Raw genomic sequence first — 27,105 nt, 5'->3', positions numbered from 1 at the left:
ATAGGCTCGCCCTCGAGCTATTCACAGGCTTGCTCACACAAGTTGTTAGTCAGGACAAAGCTACACAGTGCTGCTCACACAAGCTGTCAGGTATCTGTAACATATACTGGCATACCCAGCCACTGGTAGGACGTACAAGACCAGCACTCGGATCACATAAACACATGGGTTCCTAGTGACATGCCACTCATATCCTATTCTATTCCTAAGGCTCAACTGGAATTCTCGCTTATCGAAACTTGTCGACTTCGTCCAAAGAATCAATTACAATTTATACAACATTAAAGCATTTAAAACATAAATATAACAATGCATTATTTATATACGAACTTACCTCGGTACAAAAATAGTAGAAGTTCACCTAATCGTCTAACACATTATTTTTCCCTCGATCTAGGTTCGAACCTCGTTTTTCTTGAAGTATAATAACAAATTTAGCTTATTTAATACTCACATTGTTCAATTCAGTCCAAAAATCATATTATGGTAAAATTACATTTTTGCCCCTAATGTTTCATATTTTTACAATTTTGTCCTTAGGCTCGTAAAATAAAATGTATTCAATTTCTTCATTACCCAAGCCTAGCCAAACCATTATAATACTTATACCAGCCCATTTTCTACTTAATTACACTTTTACTACTTATTTTATTACTTTTACAAATTGGTCCTTTTTGACATTTTTACCGAAAATCACTTAGCAAAAGTTGTTTATTTGACACCAAACATGTATTTTCTTCCGGTAGACATCAAAATACACAAATATCTATCATGGATAAAATTTTAATCTTCATCTTTCTTTGAAATTAGCCCTTGAATAAGCTAGATTAGGTTGCAAGGATCTCAAAAACATGAAAATCATTAAAAACGGGGCTAGAACGGACTTACAATCGAGCTTGGAAGCTTGAAAAACCCTAGTTATGTCTTCCTCTTGTAAATTTTGGCCAAGGGGTAAAAGATGAGCAAAACTTGGCTTTTAATTTGCTTATTAATTCATTTAATTACCAAATGACCGAAATGCCCTTTTCTTAAAACACTAAAATTTCTTTTACTTAATATTCATTTTTGTCCACTAACTTAATAAATGTTCTAATTACAATATAAGGACCTTCAATTTAAAATTTCATAGCAAATAGACACCTCTAGCTTCTAGAACTCAAGTTTTGCACTATTTGCAATTTAGTCCTTTTTTCTAAATTGAGTCTCAAACATCAAAATTTTCAAACAAAATTTTCACAAAATCATTCCATAAAACTTTAGACCATAAAAATACAAAAAAATAAATTTCTCTGCGTCGAATTTGTGGGCCCGAAAGCACTGTTCTGACTAGACCCAAAATTGGGCTGTTACAAATAGCATAAGCCCTAGCTGGTGCTCCTGCCTCAGATCTCACAGCATAGTTTTTTGTCATATCATGGCTACCACTCTATTTCTAGGATTACAAGGTGGTCTACCTCTCGCAGCTGTGTTGATCGGTCTTGTAGTTTGAACTTTCTCTTTCTCGGATTTCTCTAGACAATCTCTAAGATAGTGGTCTAAGGAACCACACCTGAAACACGCTCCGTTCTTCACTTGAAACTCACCATAATGTGGTCTGTTACAATGCTTACACTAGGGTCTAGCATCTCTAACACTACCCACACTCACTACAGATGTAGCTTGAGGTTTTGGACTAGAGCGTCAGGTATCTCTGTCTCTACTAGAATGATCCACAGAAGTTGTAGAACTGTTGTGATGTTCTTTTGATTTCTTTGATACTGATTAATAGAATTTCCCGATTATCAAACTCATATCATCTTGTAACAGAATATTTCCCATTGAACCATTTAGAATATCGTTGGATACTCGGGATAGCTCACACATAGTATGCTAAATTGTAATCCGTTAATTCCAGTACATGTATACTCATACGAGCTATGAATCGATATGCTCTCATTAGCTGTAAACCAGTAAGCTCATATGAGCTAAGAATCGATAAGCTTTCAAGAGTTGTAAATTGATAAGCTCATACGAGCTGAGAATCAGTAACCCTAATAATATGTCATTTGGTTCTTACGAATTCCTAAGGTTCAAACGGGACTCAGTAATCGTTGTACGTCGTCAGGTATACAATCATTATTTATACATGGCACTTATACAAATCACATACATATAATTCAATTAAAATATATAAATACTCAATTTAATTACACGAACTTACCTCGACGAATATACACAGATACGCAGGCGATTAATCCGAGATTTTCTCCTTGCCTCAATCTAACTGGGTTTATACAAATAAATTTAACCCAATTCAATATATTTCATATTCAATTTAGTCCAACACATATTTTAGAAAAATTACCATTTTACCGCTATACTTTTAATTTCTTTACAATTTAGTCCCTAGGCTCGAAAAATGAAATTCATGCAATTTTTCCCCTACCCAAGCCTAGCCAATTTTTATACATGCTTACAGTAGCCCACATATTTCAAAAATTCACAAATTTTACCATGAATTTATCACATTTTTCAATTTAGTCTTTAATTGATAATTTCATCAAAAATTCCTTTACAAAAGTTGTTTATATAACAACAACCATTCATTTTCTAACATCAACCTTTAAAACTCAAGCATGTTCATTAATGGTAAACCCTAACAGTTTAACAGTTTCACGAATTAGTCCCCGGGCTAGCTAGATTAAGCTACAATAATCTCGAAAACATAGAAATCATTAAAAACGGATTAAAAACACATACCTAATTGAAGGAATTAGGGTTGCTGAATGTTAAACACCAAAAATGGCTTCCTTCTCTTTAAGTATTGGTTGTGAAATGAAATGGAAGATGATGATAATTTGGTTTTATTTTAATTAAACTTTTTTTTACAAATTTCCAAAATTAACCTTAAAAACTAACCAAAATTTCAATAATGCCAAACCATGCTCATCCGCTATCAACATTAATGGGCTAATTACCATATAAGGACCTTCACTTTTAAGTTCTATAGCTATTTAATACCATTAGCAATTAGAACTCAACTTTTGCACTTTACGTGATTTAGTCTTTTTTATCAAATTAAGCATGTAAATGGTAAAACTCCTTAACAAAATTTTTATACGGTAATATTATCATTCAATAGACCATAAAATAATAATAAAATATATTTTCTAACTTCAGATTTGTGGTCCCGAAATTACTGTTCTGATTTCACTAAAAATGGGTTGTTATATTTGGTATTGATACCTTTGCTCAAGTATCAATACTCTGGGTAAATTTATCGATACATCATGATAGGTATCGATAATTTTTGAGACTTTGATTTTTAATCGAGAAATAGAATTCAAGTTTGGTATCATTATTCCAGGTGGTATCAATGCCACTTAAAGAAAATATCGATACCTTAATGTCAGTATCGATACCTACAGACCTAGTTTGAGAATTTTGCTAAGTGGACTTTATGCATGCTTTAATATGTTTATAAAGACTATTTAATGTAAGTTTAGCACATGACAATTATAACTAGCTAGTATGATTGACTTAAGATCGATGCGAATAACAAACTGATGGATGCTTTGTTAGCATGAGCATTTACTTGTTGGTTATGACATGAGACGGTGTTGTGGCATCTTAATATTCGGGCTTGGCGACCAGGCTGGGTATAGGGTGTTATAGTTAATTAAGGTACAATGACTAAATGTTGAGTGGTTTCAGAACCCCATTCTCATGTTCATGAACCCAAACATGATAATTGCATCCACATCTTGGCTATTGGGAACATGACGGTCATGCCTCGGAGTTGGCTTGGCTAGTCCACTAGCCACGCCCCTCTGTCAAATAATCGATAATACCCTCCATATCAAAATCTCAAACTTAAATAATTTTAAGGTCTCTAGGTGATTTTGGGTATAATATGAGGCATCATAGTATCAACAAATTTCTCAATGAGTAATCGGCACCTCTTTACCCTGGACAGTAACGCGAGTGATCACCTCATTACATTTCTTTTGATTCTCCCTATCTTTCAAGGAGGCATAAAACTCGTATGCAATGGTGTCAACTACCGGTTCAATCAGGGTTGTGCAAAAATCATTCCAATGGCGGGATTGTACCAAATCTCATATTTCATTGTAAGCAGACGTGGTGGGATTGAACCCACGCTCTTGTATAAATAAATGTCCACTCATTTGAAGAAAAAACCTTTCAAATTTAATGTTATGGAAGAAATTGGCATCGATATTGCTTGGTGCCTGAGTGGAATGTTGTTGTTTACGCAGTGCCATTCTCCAATTAACGTAAAATAACAAAACCCAAGTAATAAAATTGATAAATATCAAGCTTAAAACACGATACCTCGGGTAATTGTATATGAAATTTGGCTTTTTATCGATGTGGAATGACAAAAAATGAAAAGATACGAACTAAAATGTAAAGAAATAAAGATAACTTACTTATGTGAATCGAAGGGTGGGAGTGCGAAAACTCGAAGCTAGATTGCAACGAATATGTGTGGAGACTTCAAGAGGGTGTTTTCTCTTCTTTTGGTGTTTTTGGTGTGTGTTTTTATGCCTAGAATCGGTGACTATAAATAGAATTCCACTGGGATTTATGCCTGAAATGGACCAATTTTGGCTGTAAACACAAGTGTGATGCACCACAGCAGTAGGGCGACACAATGCCCTAATATCACCTATTTTTGCTTCAAAGTGCTCATTTCATGCCATAGCTTGTGCATGGCACACCAAAACACTTTAAATCAAGCATTTTTTCTTTGAAATGCATGTGTTGCGCCATGGCCTATGCATGGCATGACACGACGCTGTTCTTAGCCTTACGGGATGTATCGATATCCTCCAGTCATCTGTTCTTGTCCCTGTTTAGCTTCCTTTCATTCTGTTACATTCAAATTATTGATTTCTCCTAATTGTAGCATGTAATTACACTATAATTATCCTAAAATCTAACTAAAATTTAAAATTTAAAATTAATTTACAATATTTTACAAGTTTATTAAAGTTCAAAGGTTAATACTATGTCGTACTACTGGACTTGTCTGGCAATTCTCTAAACTTTACCATTAACTTCAATCGTCATTCACAACCATCTCAATTCTCCCAATTACTCCTTATTCCATCGGAGCCTTGCCATTTGTCTCATTCTCTAGCTTTATGAATACCTACATATGCACCACTCAGAAATGCCTTCGATCAAGGTCGTTAAAGATTAAATTAAATAACACGTAACATTCCTCCCTAAGTAATCCCTCACTTTGGGAACCGTGACCACATTTAAACACTTCTATTTCATCATTAATTTTTATAATAAGCATGTTTCGCTTAAGATCGATAATCGATTTTAAAGTGGTCAAAAATGGCTAACCCAACAAAATGGGCATTTCTCAATCTTCCTCGAAGTCGAGGACTGCAAAGTCGACGAGAATTATGAATCCTTGTACCTTGACCAATGTATCCTCGAGTACGCCTTTTGGGTGCACCAAGGATTTATCAGCTAAGTGTAGTGTTATCAAGGTATTTTTAACCTCCTCAAGTCTAATTTTTCGATATATCGATAGGGAATTAAATTTATGATGGCCCCTAATCGCAAAGGGTTTTGCTACGATATTGATTCCCTACTCTATTGGAATTCTAAAGCTACCCAAATCTTTTAATTTCGGGGGTATCTTTGTTATGCTTTAAGTTGAGGTTATCGGATTAGGCACTGGTTCGACTACCTCCTCGATCAACTCATGGTACTCATCTTTTTCCTCCTCATCCATGAGTTTGTCGATCTCTTCGAAAAGCTCCTCTTCATGGGTTAGCTTGCTTGGTAACTTTAATTCCTTGCTTAATCATAATGCAATTGCCTTTATGTGCTCCTTTCCATCTCTCCAATGATTATTCTCTATATTGCTTGGGATACTTTGGCCATTTTGTTTTTGAAACATCGACATTAACTGGCTCATTTGGTCACAGAGGTTATCCATTCGGGATTCGAATCGTCCACATATAGCTTGGACTTGTTGAATATCTATCTTCACTGTTTGCATCTCCCCCTTTAATCGATTGAATCTTTAACCAAATTCAACATGGTCATTTCCTACAGATCATTATTGCAATGGCAGAGGCTGGTAAGGAGGATTTTGTCAAGTTTGTGCTTGATTTTATCCTCCTTGGTTGCCTCCCCATTTAAAGTTGGGATGATCCCTTCAACCAAGATTGTAGGTGTTTGATTAAGGACCTCAACCCCTATTAACTATATAGCTCTCCTCATCCGATTAGTTCTTCGAACGTGGCTCCACTCTCATCGGCTTGGTAGGTGTCTCCAAACGGTTAAGCTTTTCCAAAATTCATTGGAATCAATCATTGTCATTTTCTTCATTAACCACTTTCACCATTTGATGCTTAGATTTGTACATAAACCTCTCATTGGGCCACATGTATGAATTCATTTCCATACCCTCAATGATTTTTTATACTCATTTCTACGTATGGAACATGAGAGATCAGTCAGATGCTCCATCTAAGCTAGACTTGATGTGTCCATCAACACTATTATAAAAATTTTGTATATGGAATCATGCTTGTAGTCCATAATACGGGCACTTCCTTAGCATTATCTTGAAATACTCTCACATCTCATACAGAGATTCACCTTCGTATTGTTTAAAATTGGCGATTTCTCACCTCAACTAAATGGTTAAACTAATCAGGAAAAATTTATAGGGAATTTTTTTCCGCTAGATCATTCCATGTGGTGATGGAACCCAGTTCTAATGAGTCTAACCAATCAGCCACATTGTCGCACAATGAGAATGGGAATAACTGAAGACACATGGCATCATCAGATCCCCATTGTATTTAAAGGTGTCACATAGTAAAAGAAATTGCTTTAAGTGTTGATTCGGGTATTCAATCATGTTCCTTTTGAACTGCAATGTGTTTTGGATCATCTGGATAATAGTCGTGTTGATTTTGAAATTATTGGCATTAATCGTCAACCTTTCTATGCTTCCTCGCACCATGTCTAGTTTAGGTAGGGCGTACTCGCGCAAGGTCAACTGAGCCGGTGGGACTTCTTCCCGATTATTTCCTTGTTTGTCTCGTAGATCCTCAAATAACATATTTCCCTAGGGTAAGTTAATTCCCGCGAGTGGGTCGATATTCATAGCTTTACAGTTGCGCCTGAGTAGTTGCTCTAAATCTAGATACGGTTTGATTGGAGTGCTAGAGCTTTAGGTCATAAAGAACCTGAAAAGAAAATAAAAATAAACAAAAATTAAAATTGTATCTATAGGTCTTAACTTTCCTATTTATCTTATTAATTGTAAAAAATTATATTTTCACGATTTATTGTCTCAACCTCTCCGACAACGGCGCCAACAACTTGACCGCCTATAAATAAGTTATCATTTATAGTAAAATATAACACCAAAAATATAATAATTTAAAATGGTGATGTCTGTAAGTGCATGAGTCAAATTGTAATATAGTTTAGTAAAATAAAATACTTGGAAGTTTTCTAATGATCGTACTTAAGGGAGGATGGAATAAATTATGAAAATATTTTTACAATAATAAGTTTAAGTAGTAGTAATTAATTCCTATATTGCGATAAACCATAAAATAGATAATTGGGATAAAAATAAATAACGAAAACAAAAAAATAAGAAAATAAACAAATGATAAAAATCAATAAACCAATCAGGAAGATTAACTCGCTTCAAGGTTTTTAATTAACTTCGGATTAGGGTTTTAGGGTGGATTAGCTACCGATTAACCAATTATTACCTCCCAACCTCTAATTAACTAATCAATTGGTTGATACTAGCTTATCTCCTGATCTTACTTTCTCAATTAGGATAAATTATAGTTTACTCGGTTCGACTTATCTCCCGACCTCGTCTACCCTATGATAACTTACTATTGCTATCAATCCTAGTGGATTAAGAATGCGTAATTCATACCAACTAACCCCTCTCAAGAAACCCTAAATCCTTCTTCAATCACATCCTCATCCACTTGTAAAACTTCCCTAAGAGATTTAGCCACTCATGTTATTCATAATCTCTATCTCAATTGAACAAATCACGTGAAGAACACGATTGATTCGAAAGAGAAACGAGATTTGAATAATCATAGATTGATATTGAATGGAGAACGGGGTAGCAAATCTCTTAATTGGAATAAAGAAATAAATCAAATGCAAAGAACAAGTAAACTGAAATACTTCAATAAAATAAATAAAGTCTTGGATCAAAACTAATTCCAAGAAGAAAAAAGCTAGTTTATGAAAAGCCGAAAGAAAACTAATCTACTCCTACTCCTAAACTACTAAGATTTTCATTGTGTCTATGATGACTTTTTTACATCAAACCCTTAATGACATATTTATAGAAGTGTTAGAAACCCAAATTAGGTCTTCAGTGCATCCTAGGATTTCATATAAAGTTGATTCCGTGAACAAAAATAACCTCGACATACTTGGGCAGGAAGTCGACCTGTGTTGCACCATACAATGTCTATGGCGCAACACCATAGGTGAAATTTGTCTTGTGTCATTCATTTCATGATTAGATATCCCAAGAAGCTTGTGCATCACTCGTCCCTTGCTTCCATGTCAATTGGGCCTTTAACTCTTCATCCTACACACTCAATTACACATATTAGCACTACCTAAGGCCCGTGTCGGCCTATTAAGTCACAATATATAGAAAATGTGTTAAAAGAACTTATTTTACTGATATTTAATCCTAAGTTTAAATACCAAAAACATAATATAAAATGCTAAATTGCATAGAAAACAACCTCCTTAAGTGCGGAAATAAACCAAATAACTACTACATTTGACGACAGATCAATTACTTTATTGAAGATTTCTCTCTCTCTAGCTTCAATTTTCTCTTTCAATACCCATATAAACCCTAGCTGAAAATGATGCAAACCTGATCACATCATGTTTCGACACAACTCGAAGTCATCGAGAGTGGCCTAAGCTCAAGGGCCCAAGTGCAAAATGAAGCTTAATCTCAGCTCGTTGAGCTTAATTCAACTCATTTCCAACTCAATAAGCTTGTTTGATCGTTTTGAGTTTATTTTTAATTTCTTTCATTTTAGTTGCTAGAATAATTACTTGCTTAGCTAAATTAGTTAATTTGGTTCAGCTCAATTAGTCCATGTGTTCTAAAACTACTAGCTAGCAACTTAAGTTAGTTAATATAGTTTAGTCTAAATAAATGTGTCTTAATTTGTTTGTGTTTAATATGTTCTAGCTGAATGCATATTTTTATTGTGTCTTGGCTGCTGCCAAATTTAGTTTGTGCCTTAACTTTATTTGTTTTAATGTGTCCCAATTGAGACAAATTAATTACATGTTCTCAAATTAATTTTTCTAGTTGCTGTCGATTTTTAATATGTTTTAAACTCCATTAGTTTGTTGATTTTTAATGTGTGGGCATTAAAGCAAGCATGCATGATCGAATTAATGTGCAAGTATTAAAGAAAGCATGCATGACCGAATTTAATGTGCGGGTATTAAAAAAAGCATGCATGGGACAGCATTAAAGGAGCTACTGATGCATGGAACAGCATTAAAGGAGTTGGAATGGCATTAAAGGAGCTATTGGTTTTTCTTTCCTCATGTGACTTTTCGTGAATCATCAAGAGCCAAAAAGAGTGGCTAGTTAGCTCCCCAAAGCAACTTAAAGGCTTTCACACCAGCCGAATATGCTTTTTACACTCCAAGGCTGTTCGATTTTATGCATTCACACCATGAGCTATTCATCTTCACTTGTTCACACCTGAAAACTCTTGGAGATCTCTAAGCTGACTTAATTGAACTAAAGACCATTCGGCTCAACAAAGCAATGCACTTAAAGAGCATTTACTCACATTGGTCGAACCTACACATTCCATTTCAGCTCATCAAATTATTCCATTGAAGTCCAGCTGATTGAATCCTTCTAGATAAAGTCCATTGCCGTTTCCAAAGTTGAAGGAAGCTTCATGGAAGCTGTCAAAGAAATTGCCAAGAACTTCAACTCATTTGAGCTAAATTTGAAGTGCTTAATTAGTTCCTTTTTGGGACCATTCGGCTGGCCGTGTTTTTAGGCTATAAATATGTAGTTCAAATCACTTTGTAAGGACTTTTTGCCAAATTATTGAATGAACATTTGTTCTGTGAGGTTTACTTCCTATCTATTTTTGTACGAGTCTCAAGTGACTTATCTAGCATGCTAGTGGCGTCAACCCAAACTCTTTCTATCCGAACTTATCACCAGTCTTGGTGTGGCGTTCGTTCATCTTTCTACACCTTTGGTTCTTAATTTCCTAAGTAACGGGACAAGGTCCATCCTTCTATCTTTCATTAACCCACCTTAAACAATATAAGTCCCGGGGCAACACTGTCTATAGTGTTGAATCATTCTTGACGTTTAAGTTCGTTTTACCATTTCCACCTCATATCAAATTATCTATCCTACCTTATTGTTAGACCGAACCTATCTTATTCATTTTTAGCCTATCTTTGAACCCCTTTGATAACTTCCGCTCAAACTAGCCAAATACACCCTTTTTCTCAAAACCGAACGATACTTCCTTAACGCCGATCGGGCAACTTAGATTGACTCGACTATCAACGCCGGGCCAGATCACACAGAAAATATAAAGCTTTAAGAATAGTTTTCCACTTATTCTTAACAAAAGATTAAAGGTAGAGGTTGAGGTCTTGTGAAAATTTGAAGAAAAAAAGCAAGAAAATGAAAAAGAAAAGAAACCGGAGTAGCTCAAAGGGGAGATGAATGAAAAAAAATTTGCCTTTTCTTTCCTTTTTTATAATACAATTTAAGACCAAGTCAAACTTGGTTAAAGTCCAAGTCAAAGTTTCTAATATGTGGTTCACATTCTATCTCTTTAAAATAATCACATCCAATGGTCCATACCTTTTCCAAATATCAAATATCTCTTAATAATAATATTTTAATATTTAATTTTTGAGAAATGATCAAATGTCCTTATGTGAAAAATTTATCATTTTATCTTTTCACCTCTTATTTCACATTCTTCACAAAAAAAATCAATATTTATCAAACTCAAATATCATAATTAAAATTTAAATATTAATAATAGTCTTTTTTGGAAATTACACTTTTACCCTTCTTTTGATAAAAAATAAAAAATTTATAATTTAGTCCTTGTACTTTCAAATTTTTTTCATTTTGGTCCAAAAATGATTTTCATCACATCAATATATATTCCAACTTATTCTCATGCCAGAATAATCAATAATAGCTCATATTTACTTTTTTTGTCAAACTTGCATTTTAAATCTCCAACTTTTTAGAATGTACAATTTAATCCATTTTTTCCACATTTTCACATCCATAATACTCTGCATTAATTTTCAATATCCAATATTAATTTTACATTCATAAAAATTCTCTATCTGACTCATTTTTCATTTCTCGAAATTTCACTATATTCGGTCTCAGAATAGTGACAGATGTTATACCATAAATTTTGGGGTGTTACAATTTCCCTCATTGATCTTTCAAATTCTACTACTACTACGAAAATATATATATTTTTTCTGACTGAGGATATACCTAAACATGAATAATCAGAATTGAAATACTGAAGCAAGTGGAATAAAGGCCAATAGGTTGCATTAAGGTTTAAAGCTAATGAAGAGGATGGAGGGCCTAAGTTTGAGTAAGATCAGGAAACAAATGTCCACTCATTGCAACTTAGGGAACATCTGCAATGGATCAAACTAGCATATCTTGATGCAAAGGTAGCTTGTATTAACTAGCAGCTAAGCTCACTAAACAAGTTATTGTGTTCATTGAACAAACAAATAAAGCTTCTCAACAAGCATAAGAGTCGAGCAAATCGTTATAAGGCCTACATCCTTGACCCCAACACTTTTAACTTCTTTTGGAATTTTTTTCCATAAAAGGGGAGATCAGAATTGCAATAGTTTATGGATTCGAATGTTAGTGTCAGGTGGGAGAGCTTTTTTTGCCATTGTTGCTAGAATGATGTTGGATACTTGTGTTTGGTTGGTTTTCGGCTAATAATATTTTCTTTTCTATTTTTATGATGGATTTATGAGGTCTATAATTAATTTTGGATGGCTAGAAACTCTTCTTGTGTTGGTAGTAATGTTGTGATTGATGCTATGAACTTTATTGTGATGATGATTGGTTTCAGAGTTGATTAGTTGAGTTTCAAAGGTAGAGTTTCATCTTGACGATGCCGCATGATTATGATTATTTTGCTTGAAGAAATTGCTGTAGAATTTTTGGTTAAAAATGCTAAAGACGAGAACATTAATATTGCTAGTTGCATTGTTACTTGCAACCCAATGTGCAGTTGAGAATTGTGTAACTAATTTTATATATTAACAGGTTGTAACTTGAATATTTTAGTTATTTTCATAAATCTTTTAAGGCTGTCGAGTAACAATTAATTAAATTGTGATTGATGATAAATTTCGATCAATTAAGAATATTACTTAAGAATTCTAAAGTTAACGACTTACTCTATCTAAAAGATGTTGCAATTGAAAATTTTTAAAAGAAGAATATCTATCTTTATTTTATGTCTCATCAAATATTCACTTGGCATGGCTTAATCATTCCAGCTAGAAGTTTAAAACTTCTTTTATAATTTGTGCAAGTTAAAATAGCACAACTCCATTTATTATACAAACTTTTTGTACGATAAAATACTTTGTGAATAATTGTCATATTTAAGTTCAAGGCAAAAGTCTTAGTAAGAGATTAATTTTAATTAAACATATATAATTAAAATTGCAATTTAACGAGTAAATTAAATTTAAATCACGACTTTTACTACTAATTTATATCAAAATACTATTTAGACAAAATCCGCAATTATTAAAAAAGATATATTTTATAGTTATCCAATTGTTTTTTTCACTAGTAACTTAATTTATAATTCTCAGGCATCTGTATTCTTTTTGTCAAATTAAAATTTGATTGTACCCGATGCGATGCAAGTTGAAAGATTTTCAGCATATGAAAAATGTGTTTCCAACAGTTGAATTCTTTCATCTATTGCCTAACCCGGAGTGTCTCCCACCATATTTGCTTCTTTGACTGTGGTGCTTATTACTGCTCCCAAATTTGAGAGGTACAACTTGCTCAATATATGATTTTCCAGGAAAATTCCTTTTCTCTTTGGGGAGGGGAAGAAGCTCTGGTACCCAAAATGCCACGTGCTCTCCATCTGGATCATATGTTTTTGCCTGAAAATTTCTTCATCTTAATTAATCAAAATAATGAACAGCTACAAAATCTGTAACGCTCAACAATTCCCCTCCCACTATTTCTCGGCTATAATAAATTTATCCACACCCTGGCCTGCTACAGTCATACTAACTGACGTTGGCAAACTTATGTAAATACACACAGAAAAAGTGCACTTACTTGTTTTGGGATGCTAAAATACCGATCTTCTCTAGGGTCATTTCCAACTCCTGAAAAGAAGGAACATTATATAATGACAGGATATAAGACTTGTCATTTTCCAAAAGAAAGATTGAACAAATGAGTTAACAATTTAATCGAGAAAACTGCTTGGTATGTCTCTTTCACAGTTTTTCAACTGCTAATAAAACAAGAAATATATAAAATATAATATTAGGTTTGAAAATATCTTAAGACTAGTTGATGCTAAGAAAGGTAACGCGAATCACCTGCACCGTAGGTCCAGTTTCCGTAGTTTGAACACGGGTCGTAATCTAGAAGACATGTTTCAAACCATTCTGCTCCCATGCGCCAGTCAATTCCCATGTCACGAACAAGAAAAGAACATACTATCTGCAGGCCATTGATCATGTTGAAAACATGTTTAACAGCTTCTAGGAATTCCAAAAACAGAGATGCTAATTTAAGGATTTGAAAACTGCTGCCGGTCTACTATTCTAAAGGAGAGAAGAAAAAAGAAAAAAAAAGAAAAGAAAGTTTACCTGCCGGCCACGATTTGACATAAATCCAGAAGCTGATAGTTCCTTCATGTTTGCATCTATTAGGGGATAGCTACAAATTTGTAAAATTCTAGTAAATACATAATGAAAGCATAGATATGATAAAATGAAACGTCTACAAGCATGAAGCATATAGGTAGAAAAAACAATATACCCAGTGCAGCCATTTCTCCAGGTTTCAAACATTTTTTGGTCTTGATGCCACCTCTTTTCCACTTTTCTTGGGCCACCTATATTACCCAAATTTGTCAATCAGTATGAAATGACTACCGGTTCAATCGCATTTGTGGAACATTGTTAATACTATCAAAGATTGTAATTGGAGGCCTTTTCACGAAAATGTGGCAAAATGTCTCCATAAGCATTAGTAAACTCCTACAGAAATTAAACTAATTTCAATCTTTACCTAAATGGAAAAGGGAATTTCCATATTTAATCGAAATGAATCTGAAGTAATCCCTCCATATCAATTCAAACAATACCCTGCAACAATGTCCATAGATATTGAGGAAAGAAAAATAAGATTTTAGTGAAGATCAAGCCTCATATGAGATTAAACAATAGATGCCATCCCAATCATGTATATTCCATTTCACAAACTGAAATTTCAAAATTCATCAAGTTTTCTGCCAAGAGCTAGAGCAATAGAAGGTACCAGTATGTGGAGTCATTTGCTTGCCTTTCCTTTTCATATCTCTTTACCTAATAGTATTAATCAGCATACCTGCCTGAGTTATAATCATCGTCTTCATTATATAACATGGTTATTCAATAGCATCAAAGGGGGAAAAAATTAGCAAGTTTTGCTACCTCTTCATACATGAACCGAGGAGAGAGACTTCCTGAAGCAAGCCATGGAGAAAACTTTGTTGAGTAATCAGGGCCTAACATCTCATTCCTTGTCTCCTTGTATATTTTTAACAAGTCCTATATAAGCATGAAAGTGAGACTGATTAAGAAGGCAGCATAATCCAAGCAATTTCTATTTTTACCTCACTAAATCGATTATTCTACGATTCACATAAAAGTAATAAGCCAATTAATCTTGCCTTGTTCCAGAAGTATTCTGTAACTCTGCTCAATGCAGCAGTTTCACCTCCCAAAAATCTCATTCCTTTTACAACCTGTCATAAATGGGGATAGAAATCACTGTAAGCACTAACATTCTCAATGATTATAGCATACTAATTTGTTCAAGTAGTATATATGACATGTCAACTTGCCTTTTCAGAGTGAAGTCCAAGCTGCTCAACTGAAGGAATAATTCCCCAATCATCAACACTAGGAGGTGGACCGAGAGCTGTTGGAAGTCTGATGCACCCTCGGATGGTGCATTTAGCTTCGACAGACTGAAAGTAATAACTTTGTCAACAAAATCTAATGTGAAAAACCTCAATGTAATCATTCACACTAGATTAGACTGTAATGAACCCAAAATGATTACAACTTAGCATCGTGCCTTACGGAACTGAGTATATACATCTGGCAAACTGCCGACACTGAATGGAATGTCATCTAAGTGATACAAAGTGCTGCCCCATATAAGTTGTAGCTTAGGGCTGTGGGTTGAACTTGACCTGCTAGAATTCCCTTGGGCAGTTGATAACACCACCTGTCTCAGACCTCGTGCAACCGATCTTTCAACTTGTAGCTCCTCGGAGCAGGTTTCTTTATGAGCATATACCTGAGCAGAGTAGTCTTGGAAGTAAGCAGTGTGTAAACACGATGGCTTAGTAATTCTAAGTCATATAGACATTATTGTGGTAGGCAGTACTTAACTGTGTGAGCTCCAAAAGCCTTTGTAAGAGAAGGTAGAATGTCCTCTGGTTTCCCATGTTGAATGAGAAGATTAAGGCCCTTATTCATCAAATTTTTCTTCAAATCAGCCAAGCATTCATTGATAAATTGTGCTCTCAAAGCTAGCACGAAAAAAATGGAAAACAAAAAGAAATAAGGCCCTTAATAAGACTACGAGAATTGCTTCATGTTAGGCTGAGCTACTAAACTAAACGAATGATTTGATGTCAAAGCCAATTTATGATTATGGCCAGTCAATATTTCAAATCAAACGATAATATCCAAAAAGGAAAGCAAGAAACAACAACCCAGAAAGCAGGAAGAAAAGTGATACCTCCAGTCTTAGGGAAACCAAAGTAATAGGTGGTCTGAAAGAGACGAGGATCGATACAGTAAACAGGCAAAACAGCCTGGGAAGAAACCCAAGCCTTAAACAAAGCCTCGTTGTCTAACACCCTCAAATCATTCCTAAACCAAACAATGGAAACCCCTTTCCCATTCCTCTTCGCTGTGTTTGATAAGTACCTTTCAAAGGTCTTGTCCGCAGTGCTGTCCATTTCATGGGAGTCTAGCCCCGGAACCTGGTACACTGCTGAGGATGCAACAGATTGGGGTTGGGATTTTGAAGCCAAGCTCATGATCCGGAACCTAATTTGAGTAGAATAAATGAGTTTTTTAGTATTCCAAAGTGAAAGCGATGAGGGAGGAAGAATGATATTAACAGCCATATAGCGAGTAGTTGGAGTTTCTAGTTTTATAGTTTCTAACTCTAGCTGGCAAAGCAAATCTTTAAGGACTTAAGAAGTTAACACGTGGACATGATGGACGTGGCGTTCTCTGAACCAGAGGATAAGTCTTAATTGATTTGTATCATCGTCGCCTCTGCCAGTCGTTGGAGAGCAGAACAGAACAACAGGTTACATTACAATGGTTGAATTACCTAGTTGATACCGGGGTGAATTCACAAAAAGAAAATTTAACATCAGAATTAAATTATATACGTTTATGATAAGTAAAATTATAATTATAATTTTTATAATTTATATCTTTATAATTTTTAAAATGTTTTATCCGTCTCTTTAGATATGTTCTTGGTTGATTCCTAATTTTTACAACACATTTATTTTGGTCATCAAAATAAAATTTTTGTTATTTCTTCAATCAACTTTTAAAGTGTTTTTATCTGTACACATCACATAATATTTATACTTTCATTTTAGTTATCTAATTTTTAAATCGCTTTCATTTTGGTCATCTAAATTATTTTTTAAAGTATTGATCAGGATAAAAAAAATTAAGAACTAAAGTGAAAAACAGTAGAAATTAAAATAATACATTAAAATTTATTAAATTTACTTTTTTACCTATTTTTGAAAATTCTAAATTTCTTTTTTTAATATTAAAAAATTTTAATTTTAAAACATCAAAATTAATTAAATAGATTATTGAAAAAAATCATCTCTTAATAGTGACAGTCAATTTGTTACTATAAAAATGAAATTAATTAATTCAATGTCCTAAAAACTAAAATTTTATTTTTCAACTTAAATAACTCATTTTTAATAATTGTCTACAAAATTCAAATTCATTTTGATTATATGATCTTAAATCTTGGATGCTAAGCTAAAACCAAAGAATAGTCGTTACAATTAATTAAATTAATTAATTTTATCTTTCACGCCAAACAAAACCTACAAATATTTTCATCATTGTTTTACCCAACAAGTAATTAATTTAATTAATTGCACGAATTTTTCTTTGCTTTTAACTTAGCACTGAAGATTCAAGAATATGTAATTTAAAGAAATTTTAAGTTCGACAAATAATTATTAAATATGAGTTATTTAAATTTATTTTATTTAGCATAATATGTAAACATAAAATAAAATTTTAAAATTTAGAAGAGAATAAATTAATTAATTTTTTAATTTCATTATTATAGTAACAAACCGGTTGACATTATTAAGGGATAAAATTTTTTTAACAATTTATTTAATTGATTTTGATGTTCTGAAATTTAAAATTTTAAAATTAATAAGAAAATTTTAAACTTTTCAGGGAACGGAAAAAACAAATGCTATTTGCCAACTTTTAATGCATTATTTTAGTTTCTTTTTTCTTTTTACTTTAATCCGTAAAAAAAATTAATCTAGATCAAGAGTTAAAAAATTTATTTCTTTGTGACCAAAATGAAAACGACCTAGTGCCACGGGTTGCTCATGGGAGCCCACAGCCATGACACATTTGTGTGATCAATCATCTTTAAGAGAGGTCATTTGGCCCAATTAGATTGGTCCGTTGCTTAGAGAGATTGAAAACCCATCTACAAAACATTGCAAATATGGATCGTGATTTTTGAAGATATGTAACCTTAAATATGATATGTAATATTAGAAAATATGATTTTATAATCTTAGAGATTTGATTTGTAGATAGTTTTTAATCCTAACAATTGATGTATTTTGATCTATACAGTTGATTTTGGGAGGACTCAACTATAAATAGAAATTTCTCTCCCTCATTGTAATTCATTCATTGAGTAATATAATTCTTGAGAGTATTCACTCAAACATTCTCTGTAGTGTTCTTGCTTTTTTGTGGCTTTATTCATCTTTCGAATTCTTTTCAACTTTTGTGTTGTTTCCACTTTGTTCTTCGTTAATGCCTTAAAGGAATTCTGATGAATCTCAATTATTAGGAGTTGGGTTGACTTAGACATTTTTGGAATGAAGAAATTGCCTAAGGTTGCACGGATTGCAATGTGAAAAATTTAAGTTCGTGACACTAGAAGTTGGATGATCAAAATAAAAGTGTAAACATAATATGTGCATGGTTTGATGTGTACAATTAACCGCCATAATAATTTAATACTTGGGTGACTAAAATGAAAACGTCTTAAAAATTGGGTGACCAAATTACAAAGATTTTAAGTATTCAATTGGACAATTTACCCCATTACATAACATATTATAGGTTTGACATTTGAGCTAGCTTTGGTTCCTTTGGCATATGGGTGAGCAAAACTCGGTCTAACTCGAAAAAATTGAAAAAAATTAAATTTTAAGTTCAACTAATCGAGTTAATCGAGTAATTTGAGTCACTTAAATTTTTATTTTGAATTTTGAGTTCTATTCGAGTTTAATTTTTGAATTCGAATAAATCAAATATCAAATTATAATATTTTACATCTGTACTCCAAACCCCCAAACCTTTTTACTTTCCCCCAAAACTTTCTCCTTCTCGCTTTTTCCCTAAAACTTTTACTCTCCTCTCATCTCCCCCCAAGTCTTCCCCAAATTTATTTTTGAATATTTCTCCCTCAAAATTTTACTCTCCACATTTATTTTTCCTCTAAAAATTTACTACCCCAACGCTCAAAACTTTTTATTTTTTTCCTAAACTTTTACCTCTCACCTTTTATCCTAAAATAAAAAATCATACCAAAAAAAAACCCCAAGACCTAAATAGTAACAATATTATTTATATCTACTATTTATATTATTAAATTAAATTTCACATTTTATACTATTTATATTATTTAATTGTTTAATCATATTAAATCTTTATAAATTTCTATTAAAATTGAATTACTAATGTAATAAAATATTCGTGTTAAAATTTTATGTTGTATCAATTTCACATATTATCTTTTAAGATAATTTTTATTAAAAAATTACATTTTTTACATTTAATATATTTTTTAATTTCAAAATACATAGTGATAAGAATCAAAAGATAATTAAAACATCTAAATAAGTAAAAAGCTAACACATATATAAAAGATTAATAAATAAATTATGAAAGGATAAAAGTTAATAATAAATTTGATTACAATGTACAAATTTGATTACAGTTAATGACAATAATTACACGAACCCAAAATCATTTTTCTTAATTTAACTCGAATAAATATATTCGATTCAATTTAAATTCCATTTCACTCGACTCGAATCGGAAAAATTTCAAATCGAGTTAGAATGATAAAATATGATTATTCAACTCGATTATCTAAAAATTTTTCATTCAATTTGATTCGATTCAGTCAAACGCTCACCTTTATTTTGGCTTACTTTGGGGATAAAACCCTCCTATCTCATGTCCATGTATATATGACCATTGCCCATAGGGCACAATGAACAAATCTCATTCCAGCATAATATAATATAGATATCAGTTGGAAAATTCTGCTTTTTGGACAATTCCAAAACAAATAGCTTTCATTTCTTCCATTTTTTACTCCAAAAGCTAATTTGCATCTCCATCTTCCCTAAATGCTAAAACAATAATATGCTTCAATGTCAAATACATTTCAACCTTCTTTCTTTTTTTATCTGGTACACAGATTACTGGTTTGGGATTGCCTTGAATGTTAAATCCTTTTACAACTACAACGGTGAGTTTCTTAGTTGTAGCTAGATGATACAATAAAAACAATGCATAAACTTAATTTACCGAGTTCAACAACTCCCAAACTTTGTCTATGCCTCTTCAAAATTGTTATGTCAGTCTGCAGCATACTTGACACCTTTCCATCTAGTTCATTTGCTATTGGTGTCGAGTGCAAGACTACGAATGTAGGTTCTCACAAAAATTTCAATCTGCACATGTAGAAGCAAAATGATAGGAAAGGGAAGTGGCATATCAAAATTGGAGATGCAAGTAGGTAAATAAAACACATGCAGCGGTATCCTACGTATGCTAAGCTGGTGTAAAAGAAGACCGTCCTATTAAGCAGTCTAAACTCATTTCCTTTGATAAATGGAGTTGAAGGCCTGCATGATAATTAATTATAAACCTTAATATAAGATTTCAATTCTTGACAACAACACAAAGCGTAGACAAGAAAAGGCCGGGAGGAGGGAGGGCATGAAATATGTATCATGCATTCCCGGTGGGATGTTTTGTTCCATATCCGACTAATGCAACCATAAATCGTATCCATAGCATAAGCATATAGAATGAATAGTAAGCAGCAGATTCAGATTTCAGTATTACCTGTGCAGCATGCTTGGCCGGAAATCAAGGCTAATGATGGTACTTTTGTCCTTTCAAAATAGTCCATGATCTGAAATAAAATGATACATCACCTCCTGTAGGGTAAAGTGCAGAGATTTTTAAAACACAAGTTGCTGGTAAGCACCATGCAAAATGCAGAGAACGGGGCAAGTTTTTCTTTCTTCTTCGATTACCAGTGTCATATGCAATCACAAAAAATAAATAAAAAAGTAAAAGGCAAGAGAGGACAAGGTGAAGGAAAGAAACAAAAAGGGAAGATATACTTAACTATTCAATTAGTTTATCCGTTTTGACTAGACATTATAACCATCCACCATAAAAACTGTTAACAGAAAGAAACTAACAACTTCAAACAATCCAAGTAGGTTTTAACTCATTTATTATCTCCAATAATTTCCACCATTGATTGACCCAGACCCAAAACCTAACCTAAAGCTGAAAGCAGCCAGTGAACAGACATGACCAAATAAGTCACCTTATTGTCAAAGAAGCATTTTTTCTGTTATAAGTATCAATATGATTTCGTAATGAATGTTTTTCAACATTTCACAAGATTGGATGCATAAGATATTACTGAAGATAGAACTGTAAGTGACATTTTTCTAACCTATAAATTTGTTCCATGAGCACAACAAGTGCAATTTGATGATTCAATACCATCGACGACAACTTGATTGACACATTTGCACGTTTTCGCACTCGTTGTCCATGACCATATGGTCCACCAATGCAAAATGATAATCTTGAAGCTGCCTTAAACATGACAAATTGCAAAAAAAAAAAAAAAAAGTGTTTCGCACGAGTCAGTCTCTTAAGTATCAAAATCAACCAATATGGAGTTAAAAGTATTCATCAGCATGCCTCCCATATCATCAAATTGCAAACAAAAAGTGAAATTGTTGCGCCTACTAAGATATTTGTAGCTACAAGCATCTAATACAGAAAAGTGCTAGGCTGATAGTGGTGACAAATATCTATCTTAACCTCAAATAAATCCCAATAATCATTTCAATGGTTAGTATTCCACACCGTATTCCCAGCATCCCCTAACAATTCAGCCAAGTGCTCAGAGCTAAGATCTAGTCCACGCTCGTCCAAAATCACCACCTACAAGTAAAATAGTTTCAAATCAAGGGTGATTTATTGTGTCAAAAAAAGAAGTGAATGGACAAATATACGAACAATACAAGGAAGTTAAGCTGAATTGTTTTAGAGAACACACCCAATCATTAGACGTGATAAGGTTGATGACAGCTATGTCTTCATCATCAACCTGAGCCATCGCATTGCTACAAGAAGGAATTCAACCCGTGAAATTGCAGTTCTAAGACCACTAATTACATCAACGGATAAAAAGGAAAGGAAGTACCGCGCATTTTTAGGATTGGAGCGAATTTGAACATCATCAACATGACAATAACTTTTGAGCTTTGCAATATATTCATCCACCAGCAATTGTACACCAGGGAGCCTCTTTTTCCCTACCGTTAGGATTCGAATAGGTAACGCTCTCTGCCCAGCCCCGCCAATGAATTGAGACCCTCATAGTTATTATATTAATTAATTTACTATTGATAAACGGCATCCTAACTTGAATACAAAGGGGGAAAATTTTACCACGGATTGACCAGCATATTTGCATCCTTTACCTGAAAACAGTTTTGATTTGAAATAGTGATTAATAGAGAAGTGAAGAGAGAATATTAGTAGTTTGATTCTGCTAACCTGACGAATAAGAGTTGGGATTCGTCCACTGAAGACTAACCCCACACGCTGAGATACCCACTGCCGTTGCCATTGTCATCACCAACTTAATAATTCTACAGTTGGAAATGGCGTCAAGACCGTAACTTGTTTTCTTTTTGGAATTGACGAATAAGAAACTGTTGATTTCATTTATCGCGGCAAGCAGTGGGGTGGGAAGTGTGAAAAAGGGTGGAAACGACAGCGTTTCTAGATACCAAGTTCTCTTTTATTTAATTAATTAATATACGAGAATTAAATGAGATTTGTTCGGGGTTCTGGAAGCGTCCTTTTGCCTCTAGAACCTGCAGGAGGAGAGAAAGAAAAGACATCAATCATCACACCTTTGGGATCTGATGTGAGGCGAAGCTTGTTCTTAACATATATACAGGCAGTTCATCCTTATTTCTTTGCATTCTCATTTCTCTTTTAAGTTTTTTTATTTATTTAATTGGTATAATTTTGTTTATAGATGGAACATTTGCATTTGCATTTGTGTTGTATATCTACAGATGTCGTCCTACCAGAACGTTGTCGGGGGGAGACTGAGGCTGAAAGGGAAACCCCTCCACGTTTTTAAAGCTAAAGCCGAAGCAGCAGATCCCATTTCCAAAAAGAAAAGGAAGAAGCACAAGCACCGTTATGCCCCCCACTCCCAGGGTTGGTTCCACTTGCCCTTTGCTTCAACTTTTAACTCTTTTAAGACTTCGGATATTAGTTGTGGGTTGGTGTTAAAATTCTATGATATGATTAAACTGAATGTTCCATGTAGACTCAACCAAGTGTAGTAGGCCCGAAGCTTTTCTATACTAATAATGTGTAGTTGATTTTGAGCTTTTGTTCTGTTTTGCCTTCCAAGTTAGCCTCTAAATCAATGCAAACTAGGTATCTTGGTCTTTGTTTAATCATGCGTTTCTGATTTATTAAGTGCATTTGCCCTTCAATTTTGCTAATCTGAGGTGTTCAGTCTTGGCTCACGAAGTTATTGTGTTCATCATATTGGAGGTTGACAGGTGAAAACACAAGGCTGTCAACAGATACGACCGACGACAAACATGAGGCTGAAAAAGATGGCGACGAAGCTACTGCTTTTGAGTATCATCTTACTCCGGCTGAAAGAAAATTCCTAGAGCAGACACGCCAACTTGAGCTCCAAAGACTGGCAAAGATGGCCACCAAATCACACCATGATCGCATTCAGGAATTTAACCAATATTTGGCTAATCTAACTGAGCATTATGACATCCCTAAAGTTGGCCCTGGTTAATTTGTCTGGATTTCAGAGTTCTAAAGGCATTACTATTGTTTGCACCAAAGTCTGCCCAAGTTATTTTGGGCAATCAATTGTCTGAAACTTAGTATTTTAAAACTTTTCCAGTTTCAATGAACCTTTGCTGTGTTTGTGACGAGCTCTCTCGGCACCATAAAAAAATTTCGTGGTTTCATCCCTATTTAGGGTGTTTTCATATGGAGTAATGATGCTCTCTTAGCACCATAGAAAATTTTTATGGTTTCATCCCTATTTAGGGTGTTTTCATATGGAGTAATGAAAGTTGTATATTTGATCCATCACATCTATGTTCTTACATACCCAAAGCATGTCCATACATACAAATTCTGCATTTGACTCAACAACTCAGATTGCATGGTTCTCTCCATTTAATTAACGTTTCACCTCAGTTTCATAACATTGGCAATTATTGGCATAGGATAGGGGGTCTCAAACGTTGGTTGAGCCTCCGTGCCGCCTTTGAAATACAAATAAAGAACCTCTAGAGCCCTTTCCTAATCTGATCTTCTCGTCAATATACGTGATCTGTAGCTTGACCTCACTCTCGCCACCATACCGGAAGTCCATTTCTCCTACCCTCAGTTCAGGTGGCTCAAAAATGACTTGAATCCATTGATGATCCAAGACCTTCAGCTTTCCTGCACAATGCGTGAAGGAACACGTATCAGTGGAGATGACATCCACAATTAATTGAGTTTCACGGAAAAGATGAATAAATGGGATTCTAGGTGCTTATGCATGAACCAACCCATAAGTCAATTTTGGTTATTAGTCATAAAATTACAATGTGGCAACATGGTAATGCCAGTTAAAGATAAACACGCCGACATTAAATCAAGTGATGACTAGTGAGGTTAACATAGGGTGGGAGTGGCCTTACCTTTCAAGGAGACCTCTCCATTAAGAAACCCAAAAACAGAGAAGGAGACTTTGTTTCGTACGGAGTCAGGAGCTTCAACAGCCTGAACCATGTCCTTGGTCTTGAAGAAAAGGCGCCCCAATGCACTTCTGTAGCCGCCTCCTGGTGACGTGGGATTCGAGCAGTAAACCACATCCCAATCTGGAAAAACCACTAGACCAACATTGAACCACTTTTCACTTGACAGTAATTTGTGTTTGAATTTGGGTTTGGTCTGTTTATTACCTCCGAAGATTAAAGGGCATTTGACTGGTTCATCAACGCAATATTTGTTCAACTCATTAGCCACTTGAGCTACCTCTTGGTGCTGTTTTGTGGTGAGTGAAACTCCACCATCCGTTTGTATCACCTAATTCTCACTTGGTGTTCAGTTGCATTAAAAAAAAAACAAATTGATGGAACTAAATGGAGGTGAAAGAAAGAAGACCTTGGAGAGAAGAGATGCAACTAGATCATCGGCGGGGCGACTAGAGATGGAAACGGAACTTGAGGAAACCCTGAAACACTGGGATTTGAGCGCAAACGAAGTGCTGTGTAGGGATAGATGAGAGGGTTTCGATCCAAAAAATGAGGGTTTAGGTTGAGGCAAGGAGGACGATAGAGTGAGGGAACAAGCTGCCATGGCCGCCTGATATCCCAAATGACTCTGAGCAGAAGAGCTGTGGCTGGCTTAAACCAATAGTCGAGGGAAAGGAGAATGAGAAATCCAAAGGGGACCCACTGCCCCGGTTAAGAACTGGATTACATGCTGCCACGTAAGCAGAAATTTGAGTTCGGCATTATCCATCATTATCCCTTCCTTAAACAAACTACTTTCTGTCTAAGCACTGCCCCAATGGATCTGCACAGATTTTTATTTTGAAGATGAATAAGCCCAATGGGTCTTTCTATTCTCTTAGTTTATACATACATATATATATATCGTAGCACATTGCCATACCTCATTTTTAATAGGTTACATATCCATAAGTATCTTATTGATTTGGTGGTACGTATAAATTTAATTATGAAATTACTAACTTAACTTTTCATATACAAATTAAATTATATTTTTATAAGAATATTTTTATATTTTTATATAATAAATCTATAAAATTTTTATCATAATCAAATTTAAACTTAAAACATCATACATGATAAATAATTAATTTCCTCATTCTAATAAAAGCATCAAATTTTATATATCATATCGATGCAGTCATAATTCTTTTAAAAATAACCTTTAAAATTTACAAATTTTCTTAATTTGATTTTAAAAAATTACGTTCTTCCACTTTGCCCATCGTCACTACCATTGTTGCCCTCACTTTTACCTCCTCCACCTTTCTTAAAAAAAAAAATACATCCCAAGTCCAAGCTACAAAGAAAGAAAAAAGAAAACAATTTTTTTTTCTTTCATTACCATTAAACTAATTTGAATTGGTAATAGTTGGACCTACTTGAAGTGCTCATAACCATAAATTATTTGGGAATTTTCAATTTCTTGTAATGCTATAGTTATATAAACTTTTAAAATTTTCTCCATATCTATAAAAAATAGAATGTTGATAATGGCAAGAAAAGAGACAAAAATAGAACATACAGATTTTACGTAAAAATCCTTTCGAGAAAAAAACCACGTGCAGAGGAGAAGAAAATTTACTATGTCAAATTCGAATGATTACAAGGAGTATAGGTTGTGTCTATTAATAGGTTTAGAAAACATTATTCTATCAACATCTAATAAAAATAATGCAGTAATGTTGAAACACCGTATTCAAATCAATATTAAACAAAGGAAGTAAACTTCTATACAAACAAAATGATACCTAACATCAATGTGTTTTGTTCTCTCATGAAACATTTGATCATTCGTAAGGAAGATGGCACTTTGGCTATCACAAAATACTGTACTGATTTGAAGGTCTTCATTGAGTTCACTAAATAACCCTTTAACCAAATAGCTTCTTTACAAGCCTTGTAATCGCCATGTACTCAACTTTAGCGGTAAACAAAGCGACAGTAGTTTGCAAGGTGGCTTTCCAACTGATTGTACAATCAGCATCAAGTACCCAATGACTCCATCTCTATTTCTTCCAAACTGTAAGCAAACACCAGTAGTGCCTTGTAAGTATCTTAAAATCCACTGAACTATTTTCCAATGTTCTTTACCAGGATTCGCCATGTATCTACTAATTTCACTGACTGCATATGATAAATCTGGACGTGAACAAACCATAGCATACATAAGAGATCCCGTTGCACTAGAATATAGAACATTTGACATGTAGTCAACCTCATCATCTAGTGGTGGAGACAAAGCTAATGAAAGTTTGAAATGGGCCGCTAAAGGAGTATTAATAGGCTTAGCACT

The 27,105-nt window shown here is 33.9% G+C and overlaps 4 protein-coding genes across 9 annotated transcripts; 1 reads left to right on the top strand and 3 right to left on the bottom strand.

Moving 5' to 3' along the window:
• Positions 1–12,871: 12,871 nt before the first annotated feature.
• LOC107961766 (cryptochrome DASH, chloroplastic/mitochondrial) lies at positions 12,872–16,544 on the bottom strand. Its single transcript, XM_016897889.2, has 13 exons — positions 16,118–16,544; positions 15,766–15,905; positions 15,446–15,670; positions 15,210–15,335; positions 15,036–15,110; positions 14,797–14,913; positions 14,642–14,688; positions 14,393–14,469; positions 14,141–14,216; positions 13,969–14,038; positions 13,696–13,819; positions 13,427–13,476; positions 12,872–13,245 (listed from the first exon to the last, which is right to left on the bottom strand). Exons 1-13 carry the CDS (start codon positions 16,509–16,511, stop codon positions 13,048–13,050), a joined length of 1,719 nt encoding a protein of 572 aa, XP_016753378.1. The 5' UTR covers positions 16,512–16,544; the 3' UTR covers positions 12,872–13,047.
• A 3,447-nt stretch (positions 16,545–19,991) lies between these two features.
• Positions 19,992–22,657, bottom strand: LOC107961764 (putative RNA methyltransferase At5g10620). Of its 5 annotated transcripts, none has more exons than XM_016897884.2 (8): positions 22,525–22,657; positions 22,417–22,448; positions 22,169–22,311; positions 22,022–22,088; positions 21,829–21,906; positions 21,407–21,552; positions 20,779–20,873; positions 19,992–20,381 (listed from the first exon to the last, which is right to left on the bottom strand). In XM_016897884.2, the coding sequence occupies exons 1-7, from the start codon at positions 22,601–22,603 to the stop codon at positions 20,867–20,869; spliced, it is 552 nt and encodes a 183-aa protein (XP_016753373.1). In that variant the 5' UTR covers positions 22,604–22,657; the 3' UTR covers positions 19,992–20,381; positions 20,779–20,866. The 5 variants fall into 5 exon arrangements, with proteins under 5 accessions (XP_016753373.1, XP_016753372.1, XP_016753376.1 ...); XM_016897883.2 differs by having other exon boundaries at positions 20,779–20,848; XM_016897887.2 differs by having other exon boundaries at positions 21,407–21,548.
• Positions 22,658–22,801: 144 nt separating this feature from the next.
• LOC107961765 (protein FAM32A-like) lies at positions 22,802–24,111 on the top strand. Its single transcript, XM_016897888.2, has 3 exons — positions 22,802–22,933; positions 23,055–23,202; positions 23,556–24,111. The coding sequence occupies exons 1-3, from the start codon at positions 22,802–22,804 to the stop codon at positions 23,807–23,809; spliced, it is 534 nt and encodes a 177-aa protein (XP_016753377.1). The 3' UTR covers positions 23,810–24,111.
• LOC107961762 (probable plastid-lipid-associated protein 8, chloroplastic) lies at positions 24,087–25,569 on the bottom strand. 2 transcript variants are annotated; one of them, XM_016897882.2, is made up of 4 exons: positions 25,180–25,569; positions 24,978–25,101; positions 24,714–24,893; positions 24,087–24,471 (listed from the first exon to the last, which is right to left on the bottom strand). In XM_016897882.2, exons 1-4 carry the CDS (start codon positions 25,372–25,374, stop codon positions 24,263–24,265), a joined length of 708 nt encoding a protein of 235 aa, XP_016753371.1. In that variant the 5' UTR covers positions 25,375–25,569; the 3' UTR covers positions 24,087–24,262. The 2 variants fall into 2 exon arrangements, with proteins under 2 accessions (XP_016753371.1, XP_016753370.1); XM_016897881.2 differs by having other exon boundaries at positions 24,714–24,905; positions 25,180–25,475.
• Between the last annotated feature and the right edge of the window lie 1,536 nt (positions 25,570–27,105).

This window comes from Gossypium hirsutum, chromosome A06 (genome assembly GCF_007990345.1).
Source record: "Gossypium hirsutum isolate 1008001.06 chromosome A06, Gossypium_hirsutum_v2.1, whole genome shotgun sequence".
NCBI lineage: Eukaryota > Viridiplantae > Streptophyta > Magnoliopsida > Malvales > Malvaceae > Gossypium > Gossypium hirsutum.
This window is presented reverse-complemented; position numbering and strand designations above follow the sequence as displayed.